The sequence below is a fragment of the Taudactylus pleione genome, unplaced genomic scaffold (assembly GCF_031769625.1).
Source record: "Taudactylus pleione unplaced genomic scaffold, aTauple2 ptg000136l, whole genome shotgun sequence".
NCBI classification, from domain to species: domain Eukaryota; kingdom Metazoa; phylum Chordata; class Amphibia; order Anura; family Myobatrachidae; genus Taudactylus; species Taudactylus pleione.
This window is the reverse complement of record NW_028284538.1, coordinates 3342901-3368358: the sequence shown is the minus strand read 5'-3', so window position 1 is coordinate 3368358 and position 25458 is coordinate 3342901. Positions and strand designations below refer to the sequence as shown.

The window sequence follows — 25458 nt, the reverse complement described above, 5'->3', positions numbered from 1 at the left end:
TCTACAGCTGTTCTTTGTGCTGCAAGCGTCACCCAGCTGTAACAAAACCTTGGTCACTGCCGAATCCAAGACAAAACCAAACACTAATTCTGACAGTGTACAAGTCGTGTACTGGATTTTTGTACTCAGTGCTCCTGGTATTGCAGAGATGGATGCAGATAATACAGCCGCTGCTTCTATGTTCACAGCGGCTCTGCGATATGTTAAGATGTCTTGAGCAAATAGTTGCCTCCTGCCAGCTTCTCTGATCTGCAACTGGGTCCAAAAACGCAGCACCGGATCATATGCGTGAAGATCGGTCATTTGAGTTACCCTCAGGTTACTCAGGATGGCCGGGGAATTCACGTTGCTGAAACCAGTCTTCATTCTAGCAACCTGCACCTGTCACAATCTGTGTAGTTCCTCTTTTCTGCCTGTAGTGTCGCTCTCAGCTCTGGTGCTTCTAACACAATCATCTGATGCTGAAACAAACTGCTGCAATAGAGACCAGAGTGTGCTAGAAGCACCAGTGCAGAGAGCAATACCCCAGCCAGGAAAGAGGAACTGCATGGGTTGTAACAGGTGCATGGTGCTAGAATAAACACTACTTCAGTGTAATCAGAAAACGGGCTGACACACCCCCATTTTCTGTAACGCTGCTTGTCGTCGCCCACAAACGCCAGCAGCATGTCAATCATGCTGCGGCATTTGGGGCACTGCGAGCGACATTGCAACCCTGTATCTGCACATGCGCACCCACAGATCTAAAAATATCAGATATACATAAACTATCAGTTTGTTATGGGTTCATGGCCTAACTTTTAGCTCCTGATTATACCATAACAGCAGATGTAGATTGTCTAATATTTAGGGTCTAATTGAGAGTTAGTGCAAAATTGCAGCCATGCTATGATGCATGCAGTAGGTTTCCATTGTCTATTCTATTTTTGAATGCAGGAAAAATACTGCCTGCTTTTGCATACAGCATACAAATACTGGCCTAGCTTTATTTTCAAAATAGAACCCTGCGGTTGATGGATTAAGCAGTGAAAAGAGTGACGTTCCCCATAGCAACCAATCAGCTTCTGCCTATCATTTTATAGAATTTTCAAGATAAATGCTACCTCAAAGCTATGGTTTCTATGGGCAATTTCTCCACTGGTCTACTTCTACACTCTTAACTGCTTGATACATAAACCCCCATTATTTTTTTGCAAGTCTTCTCCTTCTAATCTCAGACAGCCCATTTAATCTTTTACAAACCACAGACAATCTGAGACCACAGTTCAAATACTTTTTTTTTCTCCTTCATGTTGAGGTTCCCTCTCTTACAGCTACACGCATGGCTTAGCATGATAATAGAGTGCCAAAAGTAGGCTTACCAAATGGATATATCACAAATATCCCACTTTTGGTTAGATTGCCTCGATGTGACGGGACTGTCCCTGCCCTTCTGTCCCAATTTGCGGGGTTTGGGAGATAGCCAATGCGGCATTCAGCGTAGACAGACGCCCATACTGCATGCAGCAATAAAAATGACAAACCTTCCCGCCCCTCAAGGCCACGCCCACACATTCTGATTGGGGGACTATAAGTGTTTGGAGGTATGAATTGGGACACTCCCTGCTGCCCCAGCCCATCTGAAAGATTATGTGCTTCAGGACAAGATAGTCTAATGAACTGCAATTAGAGATGACACTTAGGGGGGAGCTTTATCAAATCTTGGGAAGAGATGCTATGAGCAATTTATCCACCTTATCTGTAAGTTTTCTTGCAAAGCCTGCAAAATGATAGTTAGAAGCGGATTACTTTTTCTCTCCAAGATTTGATACATCCCCCCTTAATGTTAGAGAAGGGAGTCCTCCCCCTCCCCCCCCCCCAAAAAAAAAAAAAAAAACGTTACTTTTCACACTATATGAGGTGGTGGAGATTATTTTATGGGATTCCTATCGCACCTTCCAGGATCATCACCATACATAGTGTACCATAAACCCACTGGGATTTACAAAGTAGAAATAGGACACAGAAAACAGAATGCAGTGCCTATAATAGGTCTCTTTTACTGTCATGACTTATTTCAGACATAAATAATGCTCCAATGAGCAGTAATTGGAGAGACAAATGGGAGTTAGTGTTCATGGGGAATTGACTTTATCGTCACCAAAATATGCAGTCCTACCAGAGACCACAATTCCAACAATTGTTACGCCAAGTGTCAGCGGGGGAAAATACTGGAAGACGGATGAGAACCTGTGTAAGCGCACGGCAACAACACTATATACTGCAGGGCTGCGTTTATATATTCGCCAATTGGCAAATGAGCCTTTGTGTCACGCCATTCAGTCATAAGCATATAAACGGTTGAGTCTGTTGAACAACGAAATTGTACCTGAAAATTCTGTGCGGATAAGTGTAAAACTGTACATGTCATAATAAATATAAAATTAAGACAAAAATGCAAGAAAATGTTGTTGGTTTTTTTTTTTTTGTAGAAATAAGAAAACTTCATTTAAATAATCAAATAGAGTTGCTTAAAAAGTTGAATAAATATAGCTTAAAAGGTGAAGATAAAACACAGACGTGAAGACAAAAACAAAATAGAAAAACCAACAAAAGTCCAGGTGACAATTTTTGAAAAAAAAGTTCCTTTTGAAGGAAGAGTGTATTGGTGATTTATATTACACTACAAAGTACTGTAGTCTACTCAGATTTAAAGTCATAAATCATTTTGCGTTTTTTAGCTGGCTCACCTAAATTCAGGTGAGCGTAGTTATTTAGATACATGGCTGAATTGCGCTGCTGTACAAATTCTGCATCTACAAAGCTCCTTTTATTATTCATAGACGATTCTACGTATCTGCTGGTTGATGGGCGGGGATGAAAATTGCTGGCGGAAGGAAGTAGCTTATCTTGTGACGGACGTGACAAGGTGGTTTGCATGTTGTTTATGACGATTGGTGCTTTATGCTGCTTTACCTCTATAATACTGGAACGGTTATTACTGCTGTGTAAATTATACGGATGTGTAGTTTGCACCACTGATGTGGCGGACAAATGGTGTTGGGGCAGCCTTTCCACTAGTCTTTTCTTTGTAATATAGCTCACTTTCCTTTTTGATTCTGGCAGCGAAGCCCGTATTTTCATAGTTGTCATCATCGCTCTAATTTTTTGAATACCTATTTTCGTTGAACGGAACCATTCGGAGAACGCAGGGTTATAGTTCACGTTAGGCGCCAAGTAAAATGGAGAATCTGGTGTCATCATAGCACCGGGCCTGAAGCTTCTGTATTTTATGTACGCTGTTATTGGGTCTCTGTCTGGTATATGCGGCGTTGAGTATATCCTGGGTTTCATTTGTCTTAAATTTTTGCAATTTTCTACGGCTTCTGTTTGGCGATCAGAATATTCAAGGTATTGATTCCCTCTTGGATCAATTTTTAACTTGAGGTCTCCCCACTGAAGGTTGTATTGCTCCTTTGTTCGTAGTGCAAAATGGATGCCATTGTTGAAGAACACTAAGTTTAGTAAGCTTGTTGGGTTATCTAGTGATAGTGTTCTGCTCTTGAAGAGGTTTTCTATGTCATCGTCTGTTAATGCCTCCTGTCGGATTGGTGGGTTGCTTTCCGCAATTTTTTTGAGAAATTTGATTTTTGCATTTAGTGACTGTTTTGTCAGTGGAAAGTCTTTGCTGTTGCCATATATTATTGTGTGTGTGTAGCGATGTTCTTTTAAGTATCGGTCGATGCTTCCTATCATGCACCTGAGGGTGTGGGGCTCGTACTCATTCCCATCTTTTCTTTTCACCACAAGAAGAAATTTGGAAAGCAAGGGATCCAGCTCCGTGTGAGGTATGTCTTCAACTTTACGGTTTTCATTCAGTTCACTCAAAAAATTCTGTAGTGTTTGAATATCGGACGTGGTCTTTCGGACAGTGTTTACATTTTTCTGTTGTTGCTGCTGCTGTTGTACTGTTTGGATATGTCTTTGAGCGGTGGGTATTCCGAACGGTAGAGTCATTTCTACTTGACATGGAGGGAAAGTTCTTTGGGGCTTTGAAAAGTTTTTCACATTAATGTTGGTGTTTAGTGTTGTTGTTGAACCATTATGAGTGTGACCTTTCAGTAATGCTTGTGTGTTGCTTTTGTTTGGTAAAGAGCTTGTTTTGACCACAGGAAGAATATGGCGCTGATGGGAAAGATACAAAAACATAAGGAATGTTATTCAGATTTTTTTGTATTATTTAGTATAAAGTAGCAACACACCTCCACAGCATGATAAATGTATAGAAAAATGTATGAAATGAGTGTAGAGCTGGGAGAAAATTTACTGAACTTATTGACTCCCTTCTTATTTTTTTTAAATATATAGCTTAATTCATGTCTAAAGGATACTACAATTCATAGCTGTACAGCAGGCATGTCATAACTCAAAATACCAAACAGGCCAAATATTCAAGGTCTAAGAGTGTGGGGGCCGCAAGAAAAAAAGTCTTATATGCAATTTTGAAAGGTTTATTATTGATAAACAAATGCAGTGCCCTCTGTAGTAGTGCCCCTTACGCAATGCCCCTCCCCCCTGTATTAGAGCCCCTTATTCAATGCCACTGTAGTTGTGCCCCTTATGCAATGCCCCGTTTTAGAGCCCCTTATGCAGTGCCCCAGTAGTGCCCATTATGAAGTGCCACTGTTAATACTCCTAGTAGTACCCCTAAAGCAGTGCCCCCAGTAGTGCCCATTATGCAGTGCCCCTAGTAATACCCTTTATGTTGTGCCCCCAGTAATGCCCCTTATACAGTGCACCCAGTAGTGCCCCTTATACAGTGTCCCCTGTAAAGGCCGCAGTAGTGCCCATTATGCTGTGCCTCCTCCCAGTGTAGAACAGGCCCCACTGCGCAGTACTTACCTCTCTTCATGCTGGCCACCGCCCCCGCGTAGACGCTGCCGCTGACTGTATCTAAATAGATCCAGCAACGCAGGCTCTAGTCCTCCCTGGTCACGTTATGACGTCATCCGCGAACTGCATCACTGGGAACGCTGGCCTCTGATGCAATCAGAGGCTTTTTTGGTCTTTGATCGCCTCACAGTTTTAAATACAATAAACACTGCCCGATTGGAGCAGAGCTCAGATCGCGGCAGGGGTTTGGGCCGCATGATATTTGTATTTGGGCCCACACAGTCGGGGTTTGGGCCGCATGTTTGACATGCCTGCTGTACAGCCTCTGTATACAACAAATTAAGAAAATGGTATTTTGGGGTGTGAGGAGTTTTTTATTTATTCAGACCCAACAATAAGTACAGATTTTTATCTGTAATCTTATATTATTTACTTTTGAACATGATTATTGTAAATTAATCGTTACCTTTAATCTGCAATTGGGAAACTCTTTGTGCCCAATTCTGCTAATCATTTTAAAGTAGACTGCATAGGTATTTTATTAATAATAAGTTATGTTTTGATAATATTTATTTAATAATTAATAATAATCATACTCGGTAAGAACGTATAAGAATTTGGACTCTACGTAAGTATTTCCGGAATGCTTACAAGGTTTTAATTTAGTATAAATGTGTCTATGATTTATTTATTTATTTTTTATTCATTTTTAAAGTTTACACCAAAAAAAAAAAAAAACCCACCACATCTTATGTTGTCAATTTGGCATCTAGAGAATCTTTTTGGTTTTACCAATAAGGCAACCAGTCCAGGGTAATACTGAGATTACGGTCTATATCTGGATTAATTGACGTTAGTCAGGGTGTTAACTCACTAGGACTTTGTTTGTCCTTTCTCCTCTATGTTTGTCTGTTATAAGTGTACTGTAGGTCAAAACAATTTCTTAATAAAATTTAATGTCATAGACCTTGTAATATGCTGTGATGTTGTGTGTGCCCCATTTTAGAAGCACTTGTCACATGTCTGTGTATGTACCTGTTTGGCTTCTGGGAGCAACCAAAGGTGGCAGACATAATACCCTTTTACCAGTGCTAGGACCCCTCCACCCCCACCCCACCCTGATGTGGACCTTTCTATGGAAGCCTAGCATGAAGCAAGCAGATATCAGATCGATACAGAGAACCTAATATACATTAGCCAATATCTCCCTAAACATAGATGACAGAACAAGGTAATTAACAACCCCCACCATGTTGACCATACCTGGATCCCCTAACAACTCCCCCTCCTAATTATGGGGGCCAACTATTCCCATGTACCTAATGACATGGGACCGGATTCAAACCTGCTCACTAGCAAGCGATCGCTCGTTGCTGGCGATGTTCGCTTATGTGTGCATGTGTGTACTTCGCAGTGCGCAAACTAGTACGAGCGATCGGGATGCACTCGCTTGCCCTGCAAAGACAGCCCAGTGGAATGAGTGACAGGAGAGGCAGTTTGTGGGTGGTAACAGGGGCAGGGCAGTAGTAACGGGGGAGTGGAGTTGCGAACACAGGCGTGCCTGAGTGTTTCAACGCCGTTTCTGAGGCATGCATAATTAGCCGGCAGCGTCATAGTACACGTGACCTAGTTGAATTATACTCTAAAGTGCTCGCAGTGCTTGCGGTAGGGTACAGTCAACCGCAAGCGCTGCGGTCAGATCCGATGGAACCTGATGTACCGATGGTTGTATATACTTCCTGGAGATTACGTCCGCTAGTGGGCTGCTAAAGACAGGCTGGTGGGCGTCTGTAAACAAAGTGATCGCTCGCCAAGACCTAGTGGGCATGCTTATGCCTTGACGTCACTTAGCTGAATTTCCATACACTGGGAGCGAGCGGCCGCATCTAGCGAGCGGGTCTGAATCAGGCCCCTGGTGTATTTAGCCAAGGATCAAAAGGGGGAACAAAAGACTCCTAAAAATAATTTAAAAGTAGCCTACCCTAAAATGAAACCTAAACAAGAAAAGATTGAGCATGAAAAGTAAAAAAGGATAATAAGACAGAAGAAACCCAGCAAGCAAATAAATGCTAATGGAGAAAAAAAAAAAAAAAAAATGTGTATACAAGATAAGACAAAATTAAAATCTTCAAACAAAATTAAAAAAAAAATAAAAAAAATAAGTCAAATGCACATAAACCAATAAACATGGTATAGGATAGCAAATGCACATGAATCAGCCAAGGAGGGTCATCCTATCTCGGGGTATGGGAGCCGATCCATGCCGAAGTCCTCCGGGCACCCACAGAGAAATTCTGGAATGTCGCCACCATCCGACCCCCAAACTCATACAAGCCGCCAATCCAGTGAAGGCAAAAAGCGAAATCCACAAAATTAAGAAGTTTTGCAAGAAATGTTTTCAGAGGGCCACTTGACAAATGAGACTGCGGAGATATACAGCCGTCAACAGCAAGTTGAGAAGAATATGAGCTTGTAACAATACATCTTTCAATGATGGCAAGGTTTTCTGAGTACTTCACCCACTAAGATTCCAAAGGGATCAGCTGGGCAATAACAGGAGCGCTGCAATACACTAAGATGGAAGCAGGACTCTAAGACTGCGCAATCTCAACCCACCTTTGCGGCAGAACTGTAGATAACAGAGATAATTCAGCATGCAGCTCCACCACCTGAGCCGCCATTCTCCTTCCCAAGTCCGTAATGGCCTGAAGGGGTCTCTCCATGGTAAGCATAGGAGGTTACAGTCACAGCAGGAGAGGACTAAAATAGTATGCAAGTATCAGCAATAGAACAACAGTCCAGAAAATAGCACTGAACAGGAGATAAGGGATCTGAGGTGTCAGCTCAAACAGGATCTTGTATGTGAGCAGATCAGTAGGGCAGCAGCAGGTGTGAGCAATAACATTACACAGGGTAGCACTGAGCAGCAAAGTAGAAATACTGGAGCAAACAAAGAGAACAGTAGGAGTACCATTGTCACAGTGAGCCCAGGATATTACAGTAAAGCCAGCAACCACAGGAGCAGCCAGAAGAAACTGCAGTCTCAGCTGAAGGTGCAACAGCAGGAGGCAGACAGGAACGGACACCAGTGTTCAAAACGGGGGAGGCAAGAGGTCGCAGCGGGAGTCCAGCACCACGGAACTCAGGGGCATTGAAGGGCCCCAGCAGGATCTACACAGGGACCTGCAGCAAACTTCCAAAATGGCGGGAGGCAGTGGGGGACAGCGGGGAGTCAGCGTTGCAGAGACCAACCCAGGAGCAGCCTCCTGAAGACAACAGGCATCGGGGAAGTGACAGAGAATAAAAGGCTGAGCCAGGAACCACAGAGCAAAGAAGAGTCCCAAGAAAGCCACAGGTGGAATTTGAACAATGGAAAAGGTAAGGAGGAGTCTCGGGGTAGCCACAGGCTTGATAAAGAGGATATTTAGGCTGGAGAGCTGTAAGACTCACGTGTTACTCTATGCCTGTCCAGGCCACACACCCCATGGGTTATCTATTCTAATATGAACTATGTTTAATACATGCAGGTCAGTGTGAAGCTCATATTAATCTTCTCCATCACAGTAGTAATAACTAGTGAAATAAATACAAAATAAAAATAAAGCATCCATAATGTTTGTCCCGCTGCAGCATCAGCCTTACCTGCCCTCTTTGCAAATTTATAATAAACACAATAGGAAATAGGGGGAGGTTAAGTAACAAGACAACCCATTTCCCCCACCTGGTGACAGAGTCTTGGGTCCATAAGGAGCAGTACAGAGGCAGGAAATATGAACCCAGTGATACCTCCCACGACCCTGTATATGGTGTTGGGAGACATCTTTTTTGGTAATAACAAATATTTCCTAGTCCAACCTAAGATTACCAAGGCTGGGGGAAAGCAGGAATAAAGTGTTAGCAACTATTTTGCTATCCTTCAGCACTGCAATGACCGCACTCCAAGTGTTTGTTTTTTTAATTCTCAGCATTGGTCAGCTTACTACTGTGAGACTAAGGAGTAAATGTACTAAGATTCGTGATTGGTCGAGATTGCAATCTCAGATGTGTTTAGGCATTTTTTTCGGAATCGGTATGATTTACCGCCGGACCCATGCCCGGTGTTTGGAATCCCGACAGCGGCATCCTGGCAGAGGAGGAAATCCCGATCGTCAAAAGGTAAGTATATACTAACCTATTTCTACCCCCTAACCCTCCCTTAGGGGTGCCTAACCCTAACCTTCCCCCCAGTGCCTAACCCAATACCCCCCTTTCCCGCCGCCTAAACCCAAGTCCCCCGGGTGGGGGTGCCTAACATAAGTCCCCCACGGGGGCGCCTAACGCTAACCCCCCCTTCCCCTAGCCTAAACCTAACCTCCTGGGGGGGTGCCTAACCCTAAGTTCCCCCGGGAACCCTAAACCAAACCCTCCCCCCCCGCGGGTATCCGCACCCGGCATCCCTACGATCGGGATGCCGGGCATCGGGTTCCCGGCGTATGTCTAATGACAGGCGTCGGCATATCGACGCCTGTCTTTAGACCTTTGCCGGGATATGACAGTCGGGAAGCCGGCTGTCGGGATTAGGTCCGCCGGCTTCCCGACTGCATACCTTTTTTTCAATTTGCAAATTTACTAAAGACAAACTCATGAGAGGTCTCTACTTACACTGAAAAACTCGGGTGAGAATGCAAACTCGATTGAATACACAATCGACCAAACTCAAAAGTACTTTCAATGAAAATGATACAACTCAGGAATTTACTAAGAATCGTGATTACAATCACGGGTGTAATTTTAGCAAACTCCACACAGTAGCGACGATGGGGGACCTGCTCGGCTAAGCCTCTGCTGCCAGAGACTTGGCCCACCGCCCCGTCAGCCATGCAGCCAGTTGGTTGTAGGTCCCCCACCACCGCCGCTGTGCGGGGGACCTACTAGGCATAGATGCTGTTGCCACCACCGCTGGCTCAGACTTTGCCCTCCCCCCCTCACACCAGCTCTCCGTTGTAGCCCAGCTGCCCGCCACTACTGTGCCCTCTTGGGTCCTGGTTCACAGCGAGAGCTCTGGGTGCCGAGAGGGAGCTGCTGCAGGTAAGTGGACAGAGCAGGGAGGGATCCATCTCAGATCCCTTTGCTGTATCGGATGCTGTACGCCATCTCAGGGTGGTGTACAGTATCACTGTCAAGTTCCCAAAAATTTTTTCCCGGATTTTGATGGACTGAAAATTATCGATGCACATTTGTAACCAGGAGATATCTGTGATATCTTCTGCGTTACATAAATGATGAATGGGTCTGACACTTAAATTACACAAAAAGGTGAAAATTTATACAAAAGCAGGTGAAAAATAAGATTAAGTGATGAAAAGGCCCCAACAGAGGCCTCTTCTCTACACAGTATCATAGGAAACTTAGGGCTCTTCATCATGAACAAATTCTCTTTTGAGAAAACATCCTGGGAGGCAAAAGTATCAAATGCATAGAATTTGATAAAAGTATTGATGGAAGACCCAGTGGCTGCCTTGCACAGCTGTTCAGCCGAGGCGCAATGTCTAACCACCCATGATGGTCCCACAAACCGAGTGGAATGTGCTGTCACCTTGTTAGGGACAGGGAGATCAGCCTGTGTATAGTTTAGTTTTAAATTCACTGTTTTTATTTACAAAAAAATTATTGGAATTCATAATTCCCATGTTATAAAATTATCGCTTCCGAAAAGTGGCTCCTTTTGCGGAGACAGCTTTTCAGAAAGAACTATATTTCCCCTCTGCAGCAGCGTGTTTCACTTACCTTCTGCTTGTTGGTCATGCTGCGCATTGCTCACTATCCACACAAGGAAGTTGTGTTCAGCCTAAAGATCCTTTTCCGCCGGAGGATTCAGCAGCCGAAAACTAAAATAACCGTAACTGTGAAGCTGGAGCTGCAGGCTGTAGGGGCTGTCGGGACTAGTGTTCCGGTCTTCACTTAAAACTAGCCCAGACCCTAGTATTCTCCCCGGCCACAACAGCTGAAAGGTGATCACACCATCCCAGCCTGGCGGATGCGCGGGTGGGAGCAATAGCGTGTGGGACAGCACAATCTATAAGGCAGACACAATAGGGGGACTTTAGTATGGTGAATGTGGAAATTATCGGGGCAGGTCTGTAACAAGGAGAGATGAGCGATATCTCCTTCGTTACAGCCTTGATGAATAGGAAATTAACTAAAATTTGAGGAAAGCAAGTGAAAACATTGTAGATAGGGCTTGTTTAGTGAAGTTGAATAGAGCAACCTAAATTGATAGTCACAATCAACCATGCTGGTGACATCATACAATTTATTTTTAACGTTTGTTCTACCTGGTAATCCTGTGACACAGCCTTATCGCCTTTATAGTGAGGATAAAGAGCGCGGGGACTTCTCTCTGTAGTATTTTTGTTACAAGATCCACCTGTAAAAACATACACACAAACGTATAGAATGTAAAAAGGTTTATATATGCAGCCTGATTCAGAGATTTACGCAATGACGATATTTACGGAGATTGAGCCATTGTGCAAGCGCCAAAGCCACACTCTGTACGAGCTGCGATTAAATTGCGATAACACTCGCCCAGAGGATTGAGAGACAGGTAGTCAGTGTCTGACAGAGGTAACTTGGGGGTAACTAGGCAAGCAGGCATGTCTGACCGTCTAAACAGTTACATGGGCGTCCATAAATTAGCTATTGCCATCTTCTTTGCAGCATGAGAACTCTCTGAATGTCAGGAGAGCTGCAGTGTTTGCTGATGGTCAGACTTAACCGTTGTTTACGCTGTTGTACGTCATCGGACGGATAGGAGAAGGCAGCAGTGGGCGTCTCTATGCTCGGGTAAGCTTTGAGAACATTAGCATATTTTCGCAAAAGCCATCCGTGAGATATTGCAGCTGCGATTGCATTAGCGTAAATCCTGAAATCAGGCCCATGGTGCTCAGAAAAATTATGGTATAACATACCTTTGTTAACTATTTCATCGATGTCCATAGGGTCCACAGGAATTACCTTGGGGTATGTAGTTGGAACACTCCAATGCATCAAACAGCTAAAGCTTTGGAGCTCCCAGCATGCACTATTCCTCTTCCCTATATACCCCGCCCTCAGCCACAGGCATTCAGACTAACGGCAAGAGACGGCGAGTGGAGAAGGAAGTACAATGTACACAAGAGACACTCAACATACGAATAGAGGGAATCAGTGATACAAAAAGGCTAAAGAACATATGCCAACTGAGGCCAGGTATGTCAGGGTGGGCACCCTGTGGACCCTATGGACCTTGAAGAAAAAGTTAACAAAGGTTGTTATACCATAACTCTTATTTTTTTCCTTCAGGGTCCATAGAGTCCACAGGAATGACCTTGGGGGCGTCCTAAAGCAGTTCCCTTAAGACCGCCCAAAGGAAACATCCTGGGAATCAAAAGTATCAAATGCATAGAATTTGATAAAAGTATTGATGGAAGATCAAGTGGCTGCCTTGCACAGCTGTTCAGCCGAGGCACCATGTCTAACCGCCCATGATTGTCCCACAGATCGAGTGGAATGCGCTGTCAACTTGATAGGTACAGGGAGACCAGCCTGTGTATAGACCTGAGAAATAGTTATACGCAGCCAGTGAACCAAAGTTTGTTTGTTTGTTTGCCTGCCAGCCTCGTTTGTGAAATCCATATAATAATACAAAGAGAGAATCTGATTTCCTGATGGAGTTGGTACGAACTACATAAACACAAAGGGCTCGAACCACATCCAGGGTAGCTTCACCTGTAGACAGATCTGAAGACTGAAAGGCCTGGATTACAATTTCCTAATTTATATGAAAATTGGAAACAACCTTTGGGAGGTAGCCCGTCTTGCTACGGAGGATAGCTCTATTTTGATGAAAAATCAAATATGGAGAGCAACATGACAGTGCTGCCAAGTTTGAAACTCTGTGAGCTGAAGAAATAGCGAAGAGAAAAGGGGTCTTCGTTGTCAGCCATCGCAAGTTCCCCTTATCAAAGGGAGGTGATTGCAATGCCGAGAACCAAAAGATAAATCCCACTTACCACCGGTGGGAGAAATGGAGGTTGCAGCCGAAGAACCCCCGTAAGAATGTTCTAACATCCGGCAAAGGGGCAATCTTGCGCTGGAACCAAACTGTCAAAGCAGAAACGTGGACTCTCAGGGTAGTCAGGCGAAGACCTAAATTTAAAAGAAAAGCAAGTACTCGATACCTTGAAAATCTTAGGGTCATATTTTCTGTGAGAACACCAAAGAAAAATTAATGCCAAAGTTCTGTGATAGATGCGGGCGGAAGCAGGCTTCATTGCCCTCAGCATCATCTGAATCACGCAAGCAGAGAAACCTCTGACGGAAGACTCAAGAGCCATGCCGTCAAAGCCAGCCGAGGTAAATCCTGGTTTTAGTATAATCCTGCTACCTTCCAGATAACTCTTGGAAGGAGGGAGATTGGAGGAAACAGGTATGCCAACCTGAAGCTGCACCTCACCGCCAGAGCTTCCACAAAAGGCGGCTGAGGGGTCCCTTATTCAGGACCCGTACCTGGGGACCTTGTGGTTGTGATATGACGCCATGAGGTCAAAGTCCGGTAATCCCCACCTGTCCACCTGGAGTTGAAATACATCTGGATGAAGAGCCCATTCTCCGGGGTGTATGTCCTGGCGACTTAGAAAGGGTGCTTCCCAGTTAAGTACACCTGGGATGAATATTGGCGAGATTGCTGGAAGATGGCATTTTACCCACAACAGAATCTTTGCCACTTCCTTCATGGCTGCCGGACTTCGTGTGCCTCCTTGATGATTGATGTAGGCCACTGCTGTCACATTGTTGGACTGAACCTGGACAGACCTGCCCTGTAGGAGGTCCTGCACCATTATGAGTGCTTTGTGCACTGCACGAACTCCAATATATTTATTGGCAGGTGACTTTCCTGGACAGTCCACCTTCGATGAAAGGCGTGATAACCTGTCACCGCTCCCCATCCTCGCAGACTTGCATCCATGGTGAGGAGTACCCATTCCAGGATCCATAACGGACAACCCTTGTTTAAATGAGTCATATCCAGCCACCAAGCTAGGGAGAGCCGGACCTCTGGTGAGATGCGAATAATCTGAGACACTATCTGACGATACTGACCATCCCAATGAGCCAGAATCCAATGCTGCAGGGACCTGGAGTGGAACTGGGCATAAGCCACCATGTCGAATGTGGCTACCATGGAGCCCAGCACCTGCCTTGCCAAGTAAACTGACACTGTTTGCTTGCAGAGTAGACTGCAAACACAAGATTGTAGTGCCACAATCTTTTCTTCTGGTAGAAGAATCCTCTGTCCCAGGGAGTCCAGTCCAGCAGCGCCCCCAAGTGCACCATCTGCTGAGTTGGAGAAAGAGAAGACTTTTTCCAATTAATTACCCAGCTGTGCTCTTGTAAGCAGACAATTGTATCATCTCCTGAGATTGTGCAAATATAAGGAGGTCGTCTAGATATGGCAGTATCCTGACTTGTCGTCTGGGATAAGCTGTCATGACTGCCATTATCTTGGTAAATACTCAAGGGGCTGTGGGTAGACCGAAGGGTAGAGCCTGAAATTGGTAATGTTGCTGATCTACCGCCAATCTGAGAAAGACATGGTGGGATCTTGCAATCGGGACATGCAGATATGCATCTTGTATGTCCAGGGAGACCATGAAGTTTCCAGTCTCCATCGCCAGCATAATTGACTTCAGATTCAGAATAGGGCGGTGTGACTCAGGCTTTTGAATCAAAAATAAATTTGAATAATAACCCCTTCCCTGTTGCGTCACAGGAACGGGGACTCCTGATCTCAGGAGGGCCCCTATAGACTCCCGGTAGGCTGAAGCTTTGACTGGGTCTGCAGGAAGGGTTGTACCAACAAACCTCTGAGGGGGATGCCTCAGGAACGTGATGGCATAACCATGAGCGACCAGCTCTTGCACCCAGGCATCTGTAGCTGTCTGATGCCAGGCCTGGGTGAACTGTAGAAGTCGGCCTCTAACCCTGAGACCCCCGCAGGGGGAGGCCCGTCCCATAAGACAGTAGGCTTACAGTCTAATTTGGAAGCAGGGCGCTTGGCTGACCAAGATTTCTTGGGCTGCGGTTTCCTGTAGGAATGACCGTCTGGAGGAGGATTGTTTGTCCTAAGTGGATGAAAGGACAGAGATGACAACTGCCTCCTAAAAGTAGTCGTAGATGGCAATTCAGCAGACTTCGGTGTTGCCAAAGAAGTCATTATGTTATCCAGCTCTGGTCCAAACAGCACGTTCCCCTTAAAAGGCAGATTCTAGAGCCTTTTTGGACCCTGCATCCGACTTCCAGAGCTTTAGCCAAAGGGATCTTCGGGCTGCAACTGAGTTTGCCGAAACCCTAGATACTTGCGTCGATAACCTCTTCCCCCCTTGCATGTGACTGAGAAGAGACTACTGCTCTCTGGTTGCATCAGGCATAGTATCTTCCAGAGACTTTGTCCAATCCTCCATAGCCTTGGCTACCCAGGCTACAGCCATAGCTGGCCTGGTAAAAGATCCAGATAATGAAAACATGGATTTCAAATGATCGAAAACTTGACAATCTGTAACCTCTTTCAAAGGGGATGCAGCAGGAACGTAGCGCTCCTGATCAATCTTGTCACATGAGCATCTATCGTTGGGAGAACTTCCCATTTGTTACACTCTCCTGGTGCAAATGGATATCGAGCGGTTATTTTCCTTGTAGCATGGAAATGCTTACTAGGAGTACTCCATGCTTCAAACATGAGATGTTCAGTTACCCAGACTGAGGGAAATAATCTTTATGGTGCCTACACACTTGGCGATGTTGCTCACGATCCGACATAGTGAACGATTTCCCTTGAACTCTTCCCTGGCAGTCCTGCACACGATTTGGTGTGCAATGTGACAAACGATCTATCGTGCATCCTTAACTTTTTCCAGTGCATAGTGTTCCAGAGTGGCAAATCTGCCCCAAAGCACGGCAGATCTGAAGATGCAATGTACGACCTGCGGGGACACGCATCGGCCTCGTGAGTAGACACTCACGATTTGGGCATGTTTTACACGATTTGTCGCCACAATGCGTCGGAATCGGCCAAATCGTATAAAATATCGCCAAGTGTGTAAGCATCTTAAGTCACTCTGACGTCTAAAGATTGGCTTCTTAGTATGGAGGAAGAGGAGGTTTCACTGACGTCTGAGGACAGATCTAAACGATCTTACCAGAGAGGGAACATCCACAAGGGACTGATAGTCTTCTTTCACTGAGACAGACCCAGAACTTTGAGTATCAGAGCCTGATGAGGAGGCAGAGTCAGACTCTTGAAGCAACGAGTGACGAGCACCTCTTTTATGCCTCTGTTTCACCGCCACTGGTCTATCTGCCTGCGGAGAGGCTGAAGACGGCGGCGAACTGACTACAGTGAGCAGTAGAATTAATCCAATAGGGATTCATGGGAAGCATAGACATAGAAAGACGTAAATGCTGTGAACACCCCATAACATGAGGCACTACAGCCGGAGCCCGTGCTTCTGCGGCTTTGTCCACTAAGTGTGACAAAATCTGAGATCAAGCGACCATCCACTCGGGTGGCTCTAGTGCTGGTGCAGGTGTACCGGATACACTAGGTAGCTGTTTACAACAATTACTACACAATCCATCCTGGTCAACATCCTGCAGCACAGGACTTATAGGATCGTAGCACTGACGGGTCATTCTTCTCACCTTTACCTTCAGACATGACAATGTATAAATGATATAAGGTTTACAGTATAAATGCAATGTGACCTTTATCAATAAAAAAACCCACACACCTTTCCAGAGGGATGAGGAGAAACAGTGATAGATATAACTGACAGTTTGGAAAACAAAAAGCAGTATAAATACAGCAGCGAGCATTACAGTCACATACAATGCATAAATTTCGCACAACTGCTAAAGCAATATGGACTCTGAATCAACTAACCAGCCCCGCCGGGGTAATGCTAGGATATAGAGCGATATATTCCAAACCAAAGGGAGAGGTATACAGAGCACACACACACACACACACACACACACACACACTGAGAGCATCTCATTACACGAGGTGGTCAGATATAATAAACCAGACACGGGACTCCGGAACAGGAAGATTGCGTCTGGGGGCAGGAGCGCGTATCTCCCCTAGACTGTGATTTTGACGGCCGGGTACGCTGACCTCACGATAGCAAGACGTTGACTAGTGCGTCTTGGCAGCCGTCCCCGGCGGCCGACAATATAGCCGCTGCCGCCTTATTGAGAACACATTACACGAGGCCTTCACCCGCAGCCACCTCCGATGCGTCTTTCACCGGAGGCCAGGACTGCTGCGCGCGATTCCCTGAAAGGAATCGCTTACCTGTCATCTCCATAATCCGACTGCAGTCCAGACATCAGCAAAAGCCCTGCCGAAAATCTCAGGGCATATAGCGGTACAGCGTCATTACCGTCAGCTGGTACAGCTGATGTTGAAAAACTAAGGTAAATCATAAAAGTAAAATGCTTAGGACTGCCTAGGCAGTTCCGCTGCATAATAAGTGTGACTGCGTCTTGCCGCACACCAAACAAAAAAAACTGAATGCCTGTGGCTGAGGCCGGGGTATTTAGGGAGGAGGACCAGTGCATGCTGGGAGCCCCAAAGCTTTAGCTGTTTGGTGCATTGAAGCATTCCAACTACATACCCCAAGGTAATTCCTGTGGACCCTATAGACCCTGAAGAAAATAAAATGAAGAAAAAGACAATGTTTAATTTGTCTTTATTTGAACAAACATGTAAAGCCCCCAACGTGTGAACAGTGTTTTGTGCCCATTACTAAAAGAAGGACCACTGTACTTCCAGTAATGCACAAGACAAACTTCTGTACAGCAATATGACGTTATACAACATAGGGGTCATTTGTGTGGAGTAAACTGGTTTCAAATTCAAGTAAATGGGTCTAAAAATGCATTAGAATGCATTAGGAAACGAGGGGATAAGGAGAATAAAAAAAACAAAACAAAAAAAAAAAACAGTGTATATTCCAAAATCAGGGCATGTAAAATAAAGTTTTAATAGTGACCTGCCCAAGGCATCTGCATGGGATACGTTCTGCATGGCGAAGCTTACATTACCGGTGCCAGAATCCCAACGCCGGCCAGAATCCCACGGCCGGCATCATGACCACCGGTACACAAAGAAAGTAGCAGGATTGGGGTGGGGGTTTGGGGGAGGGTCAGGTTTAGGGGGTTAAGGTTAGGCACTAGGGGGAGAGTTAGGTTTTGGGTGCGGGGAGGGGGTGGTTAGTTTTAGGCACTAGGATGGGAGGTTATGTTCATGCACCAGGGAAGGAGGGTTAGGGTAAGGAAAGGATTAGCATACCGACCAACAAGTGTCGGTATACTAACTCTGGCCCTGATTCAGAGCCGGACGCTCTGACAGAGCGCTCGCTCTGAATCAGGGCCGTCCTTCTTGTTTTTCAGAGTGACCTCCTGGCCGCTCGCATAGCTGTGGGTGACCACCCACAGCTATAGTGAGCGGCCAGGAAGATGGTCTTGACCATCGCGACCATCGGGCTTGTGACGAGACCCTTGTGGTAGGGTCTCGTTGCCGCAAGCCCCAGAGTGCTTTTGGCTCTAACAGAGCCGAAAGCACTCCCACTGACATCACGCCTCCGTCTGGGCAGCCACGCCCCCGGCCCGCCCACCAAAGGGGGCGTGCTGTCACTCAACATCGACAGCACGCCCCCTTTGGTACGAGAACCGGAGCAACGGATTGCCCGTCGCTATCCAGGTCTCGCGCATTCGCACGACGGAGCCGGCTCCGTTGTGCGCATGCGCACTGGGCCACCATCGACTCGCCTGCGAGCGGGTCTGAATCAGGCCCTCTATCGGGATGCCAGTGTTAGGATTCTGACCACCGAGATCCCGAACGCCGGCATTCCGTACCCAACCCATCTGCATAGACTTGTCTCAATCACAATGACATCTGACTCTCTCTAATTCTCAGAATCATGTCAAATTATTCAACAGAAAGCCTTGCATGAACCATAGTGGCAGAGAGTGTATAGACCTCACCTGTGTTTATACCTTCATGAATGTTTTCCCCCTTGTATTGCTGTAAACCCCACAGAAAGGTCTCTTCTTCCCACTCATCGTCTGACAGAATCTCAATCTTCACATCTTTCAGAAGCTCCTCCTAAGGGACACAAAAAATAAAAAATATGTTATTAAAACATGGTGGCTGGCTGAGGGTTATGTGGTTCATAATCAAATGACGTGCTATTACATAGAGCAGAGGTTCCCAAACTCCACCATTACAGTCCAGGTTTTAAGGACATCCATGCTTGAGTCCAGGTGGTTAAATCAAATTGACTGAGGTACTAATTAAGTCACCTGTGCTCAAGCATGGAGATCCTTTAAATGTGGACAATACTGGCGGAGTTTGGGAACCTCCGACAGAGAATGCGGCCTAGTCTGGCCTACCCCATAATACGGTAAGACCTCGTCTTCTTCCTGCTTACAATCCTTCAGGGTTTTGTCATCTTCCCATTTACAGTATTTTTTCATGGTATCAACATCCGCTTTACCATCTTGTGGTACAGGGTCATCCTCTTCACTATCCTGTTGTATCTGGTCATCATCCTCTTGCGTAATAGTATCATCCTCCTCTATACTATCTTGTAGGATATCATCATCTTCCTCTATACCATTGTGCGGGATATTACCGTCCTCTCCGCCATGTTGTGTGAAATGACCATCTTTCTCGTTACCATCTGGTTCCATTTTGTCTTCTCCCTCTCTGCTACATTGTGGGATTTTGTCATTTTCCTTTGTACCATCCTGTGAGACATCAATTCCTTCTTCTGTACAATCTGGTGAACAAAGAGGACTAAGGCATCCGCCTGGTAAATTACTTCTACTGGATCCATCTGTAGGGAACCGATACTTTGTTATTTAAAATTTATATATGCTTTACCACGTGGACAAGTTGCCCAAAGCAATACCTGAAGCATAACATTACATATAATATTATATGTGATAGCTCCCATACACTGATGGTACTTTGGAGGTTCAATAATCGAATTACACTAGTATTTTGGAGTGGTGACTCTATTGTTTCCGGTATTAAAGTGTTTTTTTCCCCCTCTCTTTCTCCACCTTCCCATCTTTCTACCACTTTCTTTTCTCGTCTATCTCGTTCTATCCACCTCTGTCTCACTCGCTCCCCCTTTCCTCAGTTTTTTGTCTGACACCCCCACTGTCTGTGTCGCAAGTTTTCCCTCTTTCTTATGTCGATCTGCCTCTTCCCCGCTTTCTCCCGTCAGATTATGCGGTTAGCCTGCCTCGGGAGACAAAAACTTGGTGAGCGCAAAGTCTGGCACGGGGAATACAGAGCTCACACCACACGGCAACTCAGCCAGGTAAGAGTGGGGCGGCTTCACCTGTCCCGACTGGGTTCTGATAGCATGTGTCATCGGTGGGGGGGGGGGGGGGGGGGGGAGCTATTGTAAGCGGGGGAGTGTGCATGTTAGGGACAGATATTTTAGCTCAAGATGGATTTGATGTGCAGCGGAGATATCATGACCCACTAAAAGCCAAACAGTTGACAAGATTTGGATCACTGATGAGTCTGCTTTACATATAAATCACTGTACTCCATTATCCCAACTTTATCTCATATATATTTTAGTCATGATCAACTCCTGAAATTAAAAAAACGTAAAAAATGTGTAAGCATTACAAGGGGCCAATTTATATTGTCTGTATTTTAGGTTGAAGGATACTTTAATATCGGAAGAGACCAAGTATGTGCAATATCCCATAAAGGCATAAATAAAGCTAAATACATACAATTTCTTGAAGACTTTTGACATCCCTACAATGCTATAAGGATGGCATCAGTAATATAGGGGTCTATTTACTAAGCAGTGTTAGGAGACAGAGTGAAAAGTGATAAGTGATAAGGTGTCAGCCAATCAGCTCCTGTCATGTCACAGGCTGTGTTTGAAAAATGACAGTTGGGAGCTGATTGGCTGACACCTTATCACTTTCCACTCTGTCTCCTAACACTGCTTAGTATATAGACCCCATAGTGTTACAGTAACATCTGTATTATCTCCAGCAAACATCAGGCATTTTTGGAAAGAATGTCAGTAGTTACGTAGCCGTCACCTGATGTAAGTATATTACCTTCTGTGGGACAGTCATCAATACAGTTATTGCAGTGAAGAACCAGTTCAGAAGCCAAGGGCGTATCGGCCTTTCCTTTATTAACCAGCGAGGTCATGTTGTTCACTGTAAATTCATGAAATAATATTATATATGGAGTGAATATGTGTTTGCTTCCCTCACTCACTGTGTTTTTCAGGTCACATTCTGGCAGCTTTATTCAACTTTGCCGATTTATAAGGCTGAGAGCTGCATTCAAGACACTGGAAGTGGAATTTCAAGCTCACATGGTAAATGATGTGATCAATACATATATTATGTTTGCAAAAATTTTTTATATCTACCATAAAAGTAGCCATTTTTATGGTATAATGTGCAAGAACCTGAAACTATTTAACCATAATCAAAAGGTAACGTGGAACCATCGATACTAATATCAATTTTCCAAAAATCTATTTTTCCCACTATAAATCAGGGGAAAAAAAATAAAAAATAAAAAATAATTTTTCAGAAAATCCCGGAATTTACATTACTCACGGCCCCTGTGATCCCATGCCTCGTCCCACAAGGCCAGCCTGGCAGCAACCCCCACAACTGCCCCCCTGTTCCCAGTCACAGTGCAAACTTTACCTGGCGTCTGCAAAGAAGAGCAGTCACTGGTATACACAGGAGGTGTCCATTTATTACATTACCCAGGTAGCTGCAGAGAAGAGAAGCAGCACGGTATGTACACAGGAGCAGAGCAACTACTCCTCTCTGCAGCCACTGGGTGGGGGTGGGCTGGGCGATCACTGCGCCCAGCAGTGATTGGCAGACACTGGGGTGGAAGCCGTAGGTGCAGAGGGGCCGGGAGGTCTCGTTGAGATTGGCGGCTGATGAAAGATTATCTTCCAGAAGCCACCCACAGGGCGTTTATGCTTGGACGCATCTGGTGCAACCGCGCCAAACAAGTGGTTAATCATTTGTTCCAATGCGCCTTCTTTTTAGAAAATGAGTCTATGACCAAACCTCTTAGCTGCCAAGAGTGCAGAAGGTAACATCTAGTTGTAGAAATCTATCTACGTTAACGTCTGCGCTGATTAGCATTATTACAGCAAGCAATCGTCACTCATTTCTGCACACCTCTATGGTGTGGCGAAGATACATGGACGCAGAGTGCCATCATGACCTTTATGGAAGTTGAATTTCTTCCTCCAGACTTAGTGACCCTTTGATTATTAGTAGCTATGTATATTATGTATATTTTACTTTTGTTTCCTTTTTTATTTTGAATTTCAATTAGAAAAAAAAAAGACTTACTGAGAGGTGAGCAGGGCCGGCAAGTTTCCATCATGGCGTCCTTGTAGAGATCCTGGTGTCCTTCTAAATACTCCCACTCCTCCATGGAGAAATAGACAGTGACATCCTGACACCTTACAGGAACCTGACACACACAAGGATACAGTCATCACCCAGACACATCCCCCGGTGGTACTGTATAATCACTGGCGTCACTAGGGGGGTGCGGGTCGCACTGGGTGACACCAACCGAAGGGATGACCCCAAAATAGCAGAGCTGCTCTAAGTATTTTGGTTTCACCCCCCTCGGATGGTGTCACTCAGCAGCCACACTACAGAGAGAGGCTGGGGTCTGCCCAGCAGCTGCTGCTATTCTGAGTAAGACGGGCTTACTCAGCGTGGCAGCACCCAGCCTCTCCCCTGCTTCTAAGCCCATTTAGTGCAGAGAACGGGGTGTGTGACTTGCGGTCACGACCCCAAGAGTGGCACGAGGCCACTCCTCAGGCACGCAAGAGGCGGGATCCCTGTCAGCCAGGTGTCACCTAGCTTAGTGACGCCGCTGTGTATAATGTCCCATTCCCAGCAATCACCTCTCCAGTCAGCAGCTGAATGATCTTGTTGGTGAGATCCAGGATCTTCTGGTCATGGTCTCTCTCATGTATCAGTGAGTGAGGTGGGGGCTCTGTGATGGGGCTCTGAGTCTTGCTACATCCTCCTGACAAACTGGAACCACTGCCGGGAGTGACACGCTCACTGAATGTCTTTGCTGGCAAGTAATCCTAAATAATGAGATACATAGTAAAATATATCAATACATAGACAGGGCTTACTAACCTATAGTGTTTGGCAGGTCCATGTTTTACTGAGTAAGTGTAGTGATGCCACAGTGATGTTCCCAGAATCCCTCACCTCTCCAGTCAGCAGGTAGATGATTTCCAAGGTGAACTGTAATATTCTGTCAGTAATGTGATCCTTGTCCATCCTGAGTCAGTCTATAAGATGGTGGCAGGATACGCCTTCACCCAACTATGAGACGACCTCTACAGACATAGACATGTAATTTAAATCAAACTAGTGATCTAACAATGTAAAGTACACACACACACACACACACACACGCATGCACGCACGCACGCACGCACGCACTAGTAAAGTATGATAGGTCAGGTCATCAGAGTTTCAATTGGATCAGTAAGTCTGTTGAGGAAAACAATGGGATGTATGGCTAGTTTTGGCACACATGTTCAGTAATCCAACTGCAACTCATGGGGGTCTCATGTTCATTCTAGCACCCTTTACCTGCCGCAACCGGTACGGTTCCTCTTTCCTGTCTGGGGTGTCGCTCTCTGCTCTGGTGCTTCTAGCACACTCAGCTGATGCATCAAACTGCGGAGATACAGACGAGAGGGCTAGAAGCACCAGAGCAGAGAGTGACACCCGAGACAGGAAAGAGGAACTGCACGGGTTGCGACAAGTGCAGGGTGCTAGGATGAACACAAGGGGCCAAATGTAATAGGGTGAGAGTTTAGAAAATGTGAGTTTAGCAGTAAAACTCTCACACTAATACACTGATCGAGTTGTATTTTCAATGCAGGAAACACCTTGATGAGAGTTATCTTGAGGAGTTTTTTGAGTCTCAAAAACATGCACATGTGACTTTATTACATTTGCTAAACTCTCACCCTATTACATTTGGGCCTAGAGCTACATTTGTGCAGTTATGCCCACTCACAGATTTTGGGCTGTTAATTTGATATTGGGGCTAGTTGAGGGAAATAGTACTCCTATTTAATTATTAGCCTATTAATTTCATGTTGGGGCTGATGAGTGGGGAAATAAATTAATTGAATCCAATGTTGTGGCTGGGGAAATACATCTGTATACTAAATGGGATGCTATTAATTTATTGGGGCTGGGAGGGGGATAGGTCTGTTTATTAAATGGGAATACTAATCACTTTATCAATTTAATGTTGGTCTGGTGAGAAGGAGGGGTAATTATTAAATGTGGGTGCTATGGATTTAATGTTGGACTGGTTAAGAGCAGGATGGCCTACAGTGTTTGCTAATGCTGGCTTTCAACACTGCTCTACTCAAGAAAAAGCAGCGGTCTGCACCCGACAGTAATGCTGCATTTCTGGTGTGTTTGATGGGGAATGGAAGAGAATAGCCCCAAATGTTCACACAGAGCCACAATATGGAGAAAGGACGGGATCCAGGGAGCAAGAGCAGTCCAGCGCTTGTAAAGGGCTAGATATACTCCTGCAGTAGGTTGGCCACTCCTCCTTTAGCTTTGCTACACCACTTGGAAGCACTACTATTGCGTGTGACTTGCAATTTCTGCGACGGGTCAGGCCTGCTGTAATTGTGCATGACGGACCAATGTTCTCCGATGTTACCGATGTATACGCAGGACTGCAAGATATTACGGATGTGAGAAAGCAGCAGTAGGAGTCTATATGCTGGCTGAGCTGTGGCAGAAATTAGCATATTTTGCACCTTCATGTTGTGGGATTACACAGCTGCGATCGTAATTGCGATCCGTGCTGAATTAGGCCCTAAGTCACCTGTGCTCGCCTGGATATTCTTAAATCCAAGACTGTTAGCAGGCTTTGAGGGCAGAGTTTGGAAAACATTGACCCAATACATAGATCTATTTAAACGTGGTCAGAGATTGGCTTTGTGGCCGGGAACCAGTGCCATGTAACCAAGATAACCAAAACTGGATTAAAAATTTTTAAACTTTAATGATGGTGTGCCATCAAGGAGAAAGTGTCAGCATTATGCACCCAATGTAGACTGAATGTGTAATGCTATAGTAAATACAGTTCTCATTTATAATACATATTACAGTAAGCTATGGCAGTGAAACAATGTCTAGTAACTGCAGCACCTTAAGCAGTTAAGTCCCAGAGCTGGGACTATAGAAATGTAGTTTTCAAAAAAAGTCAAATATTTATAGGTTATATTTGTTGGTTAGCAACGCTGCACTGGAATAGTTAAAATAAATGTTGCCCAGTCATGAAAATATATTTCTAGACACCAATCAACAATTAATTAATATTGCCCCTTTAATATAATTATTATATATAGTATTAATAAAATAACCCAATAGTATTTTTCCCTACTATTCCTTATTATATTA

General features: G+C 45.1%; 2 protein-coding genes across 5 annotated transcripts in view; one reads left to right on the top strand and one right to left on the bottom strand.

The window, feature by feature from the left end:
* LOC148522909 (alpha/beta hydrolase domain-containing protein 17C-like) overlaps positions 1-25458 on the top strand; it is a 541817-nt gene that overhangs the window by 257492 nt on the left and 258867 nt on the right. The gene's annotated exons all lie outside the window — the stretch shown is intronic.
* Positions 1978-25458, bottom strand: part of LOC148522916 (uncharacterized) — a 28362-nt gene continuing 4881 nt past the window's right edge. For 2 of the 4 annotated variants that reach the window (XM_088473509.1, XM_088473510.1), the window contains exons 2-9: positions 23224-23354; positions 22905-23093; positions 22336-22459; positions 21058-21162; positions 19351-19796; positions 18943-19063; positions 11187-11278; positions 2001-4164 (exon numbers count right to left, since the gene is read on the bottom strand). In XM_088473509.1, the coding sequence (XP_088329635.1) occupies positions 2680-4164; positions 11187-11278; positions 18943-19063; positions 19351-19796; positions 21058-21162; positions 22336-22459; positions 22905-23093; positions 23224-23295 (2634 nt within the window). In that variant the 5' untranslated portion in view covers positions 23296-23354 and the 3' untranslated portion in view covers positions 2001-2679. Of the gene's footprint in view, positions 4165-11186; positions 11279-18942; positions 19064-19350; positions 19797-21057; positions 21163-22335; positions 22460-22904; positions 23094-23223; positions 23355-25458 lie in introns of those variants that run through there. The other 2 variants (XM_088473511.1, XM_088473512.1) reach the window with 2 other exon arrangements.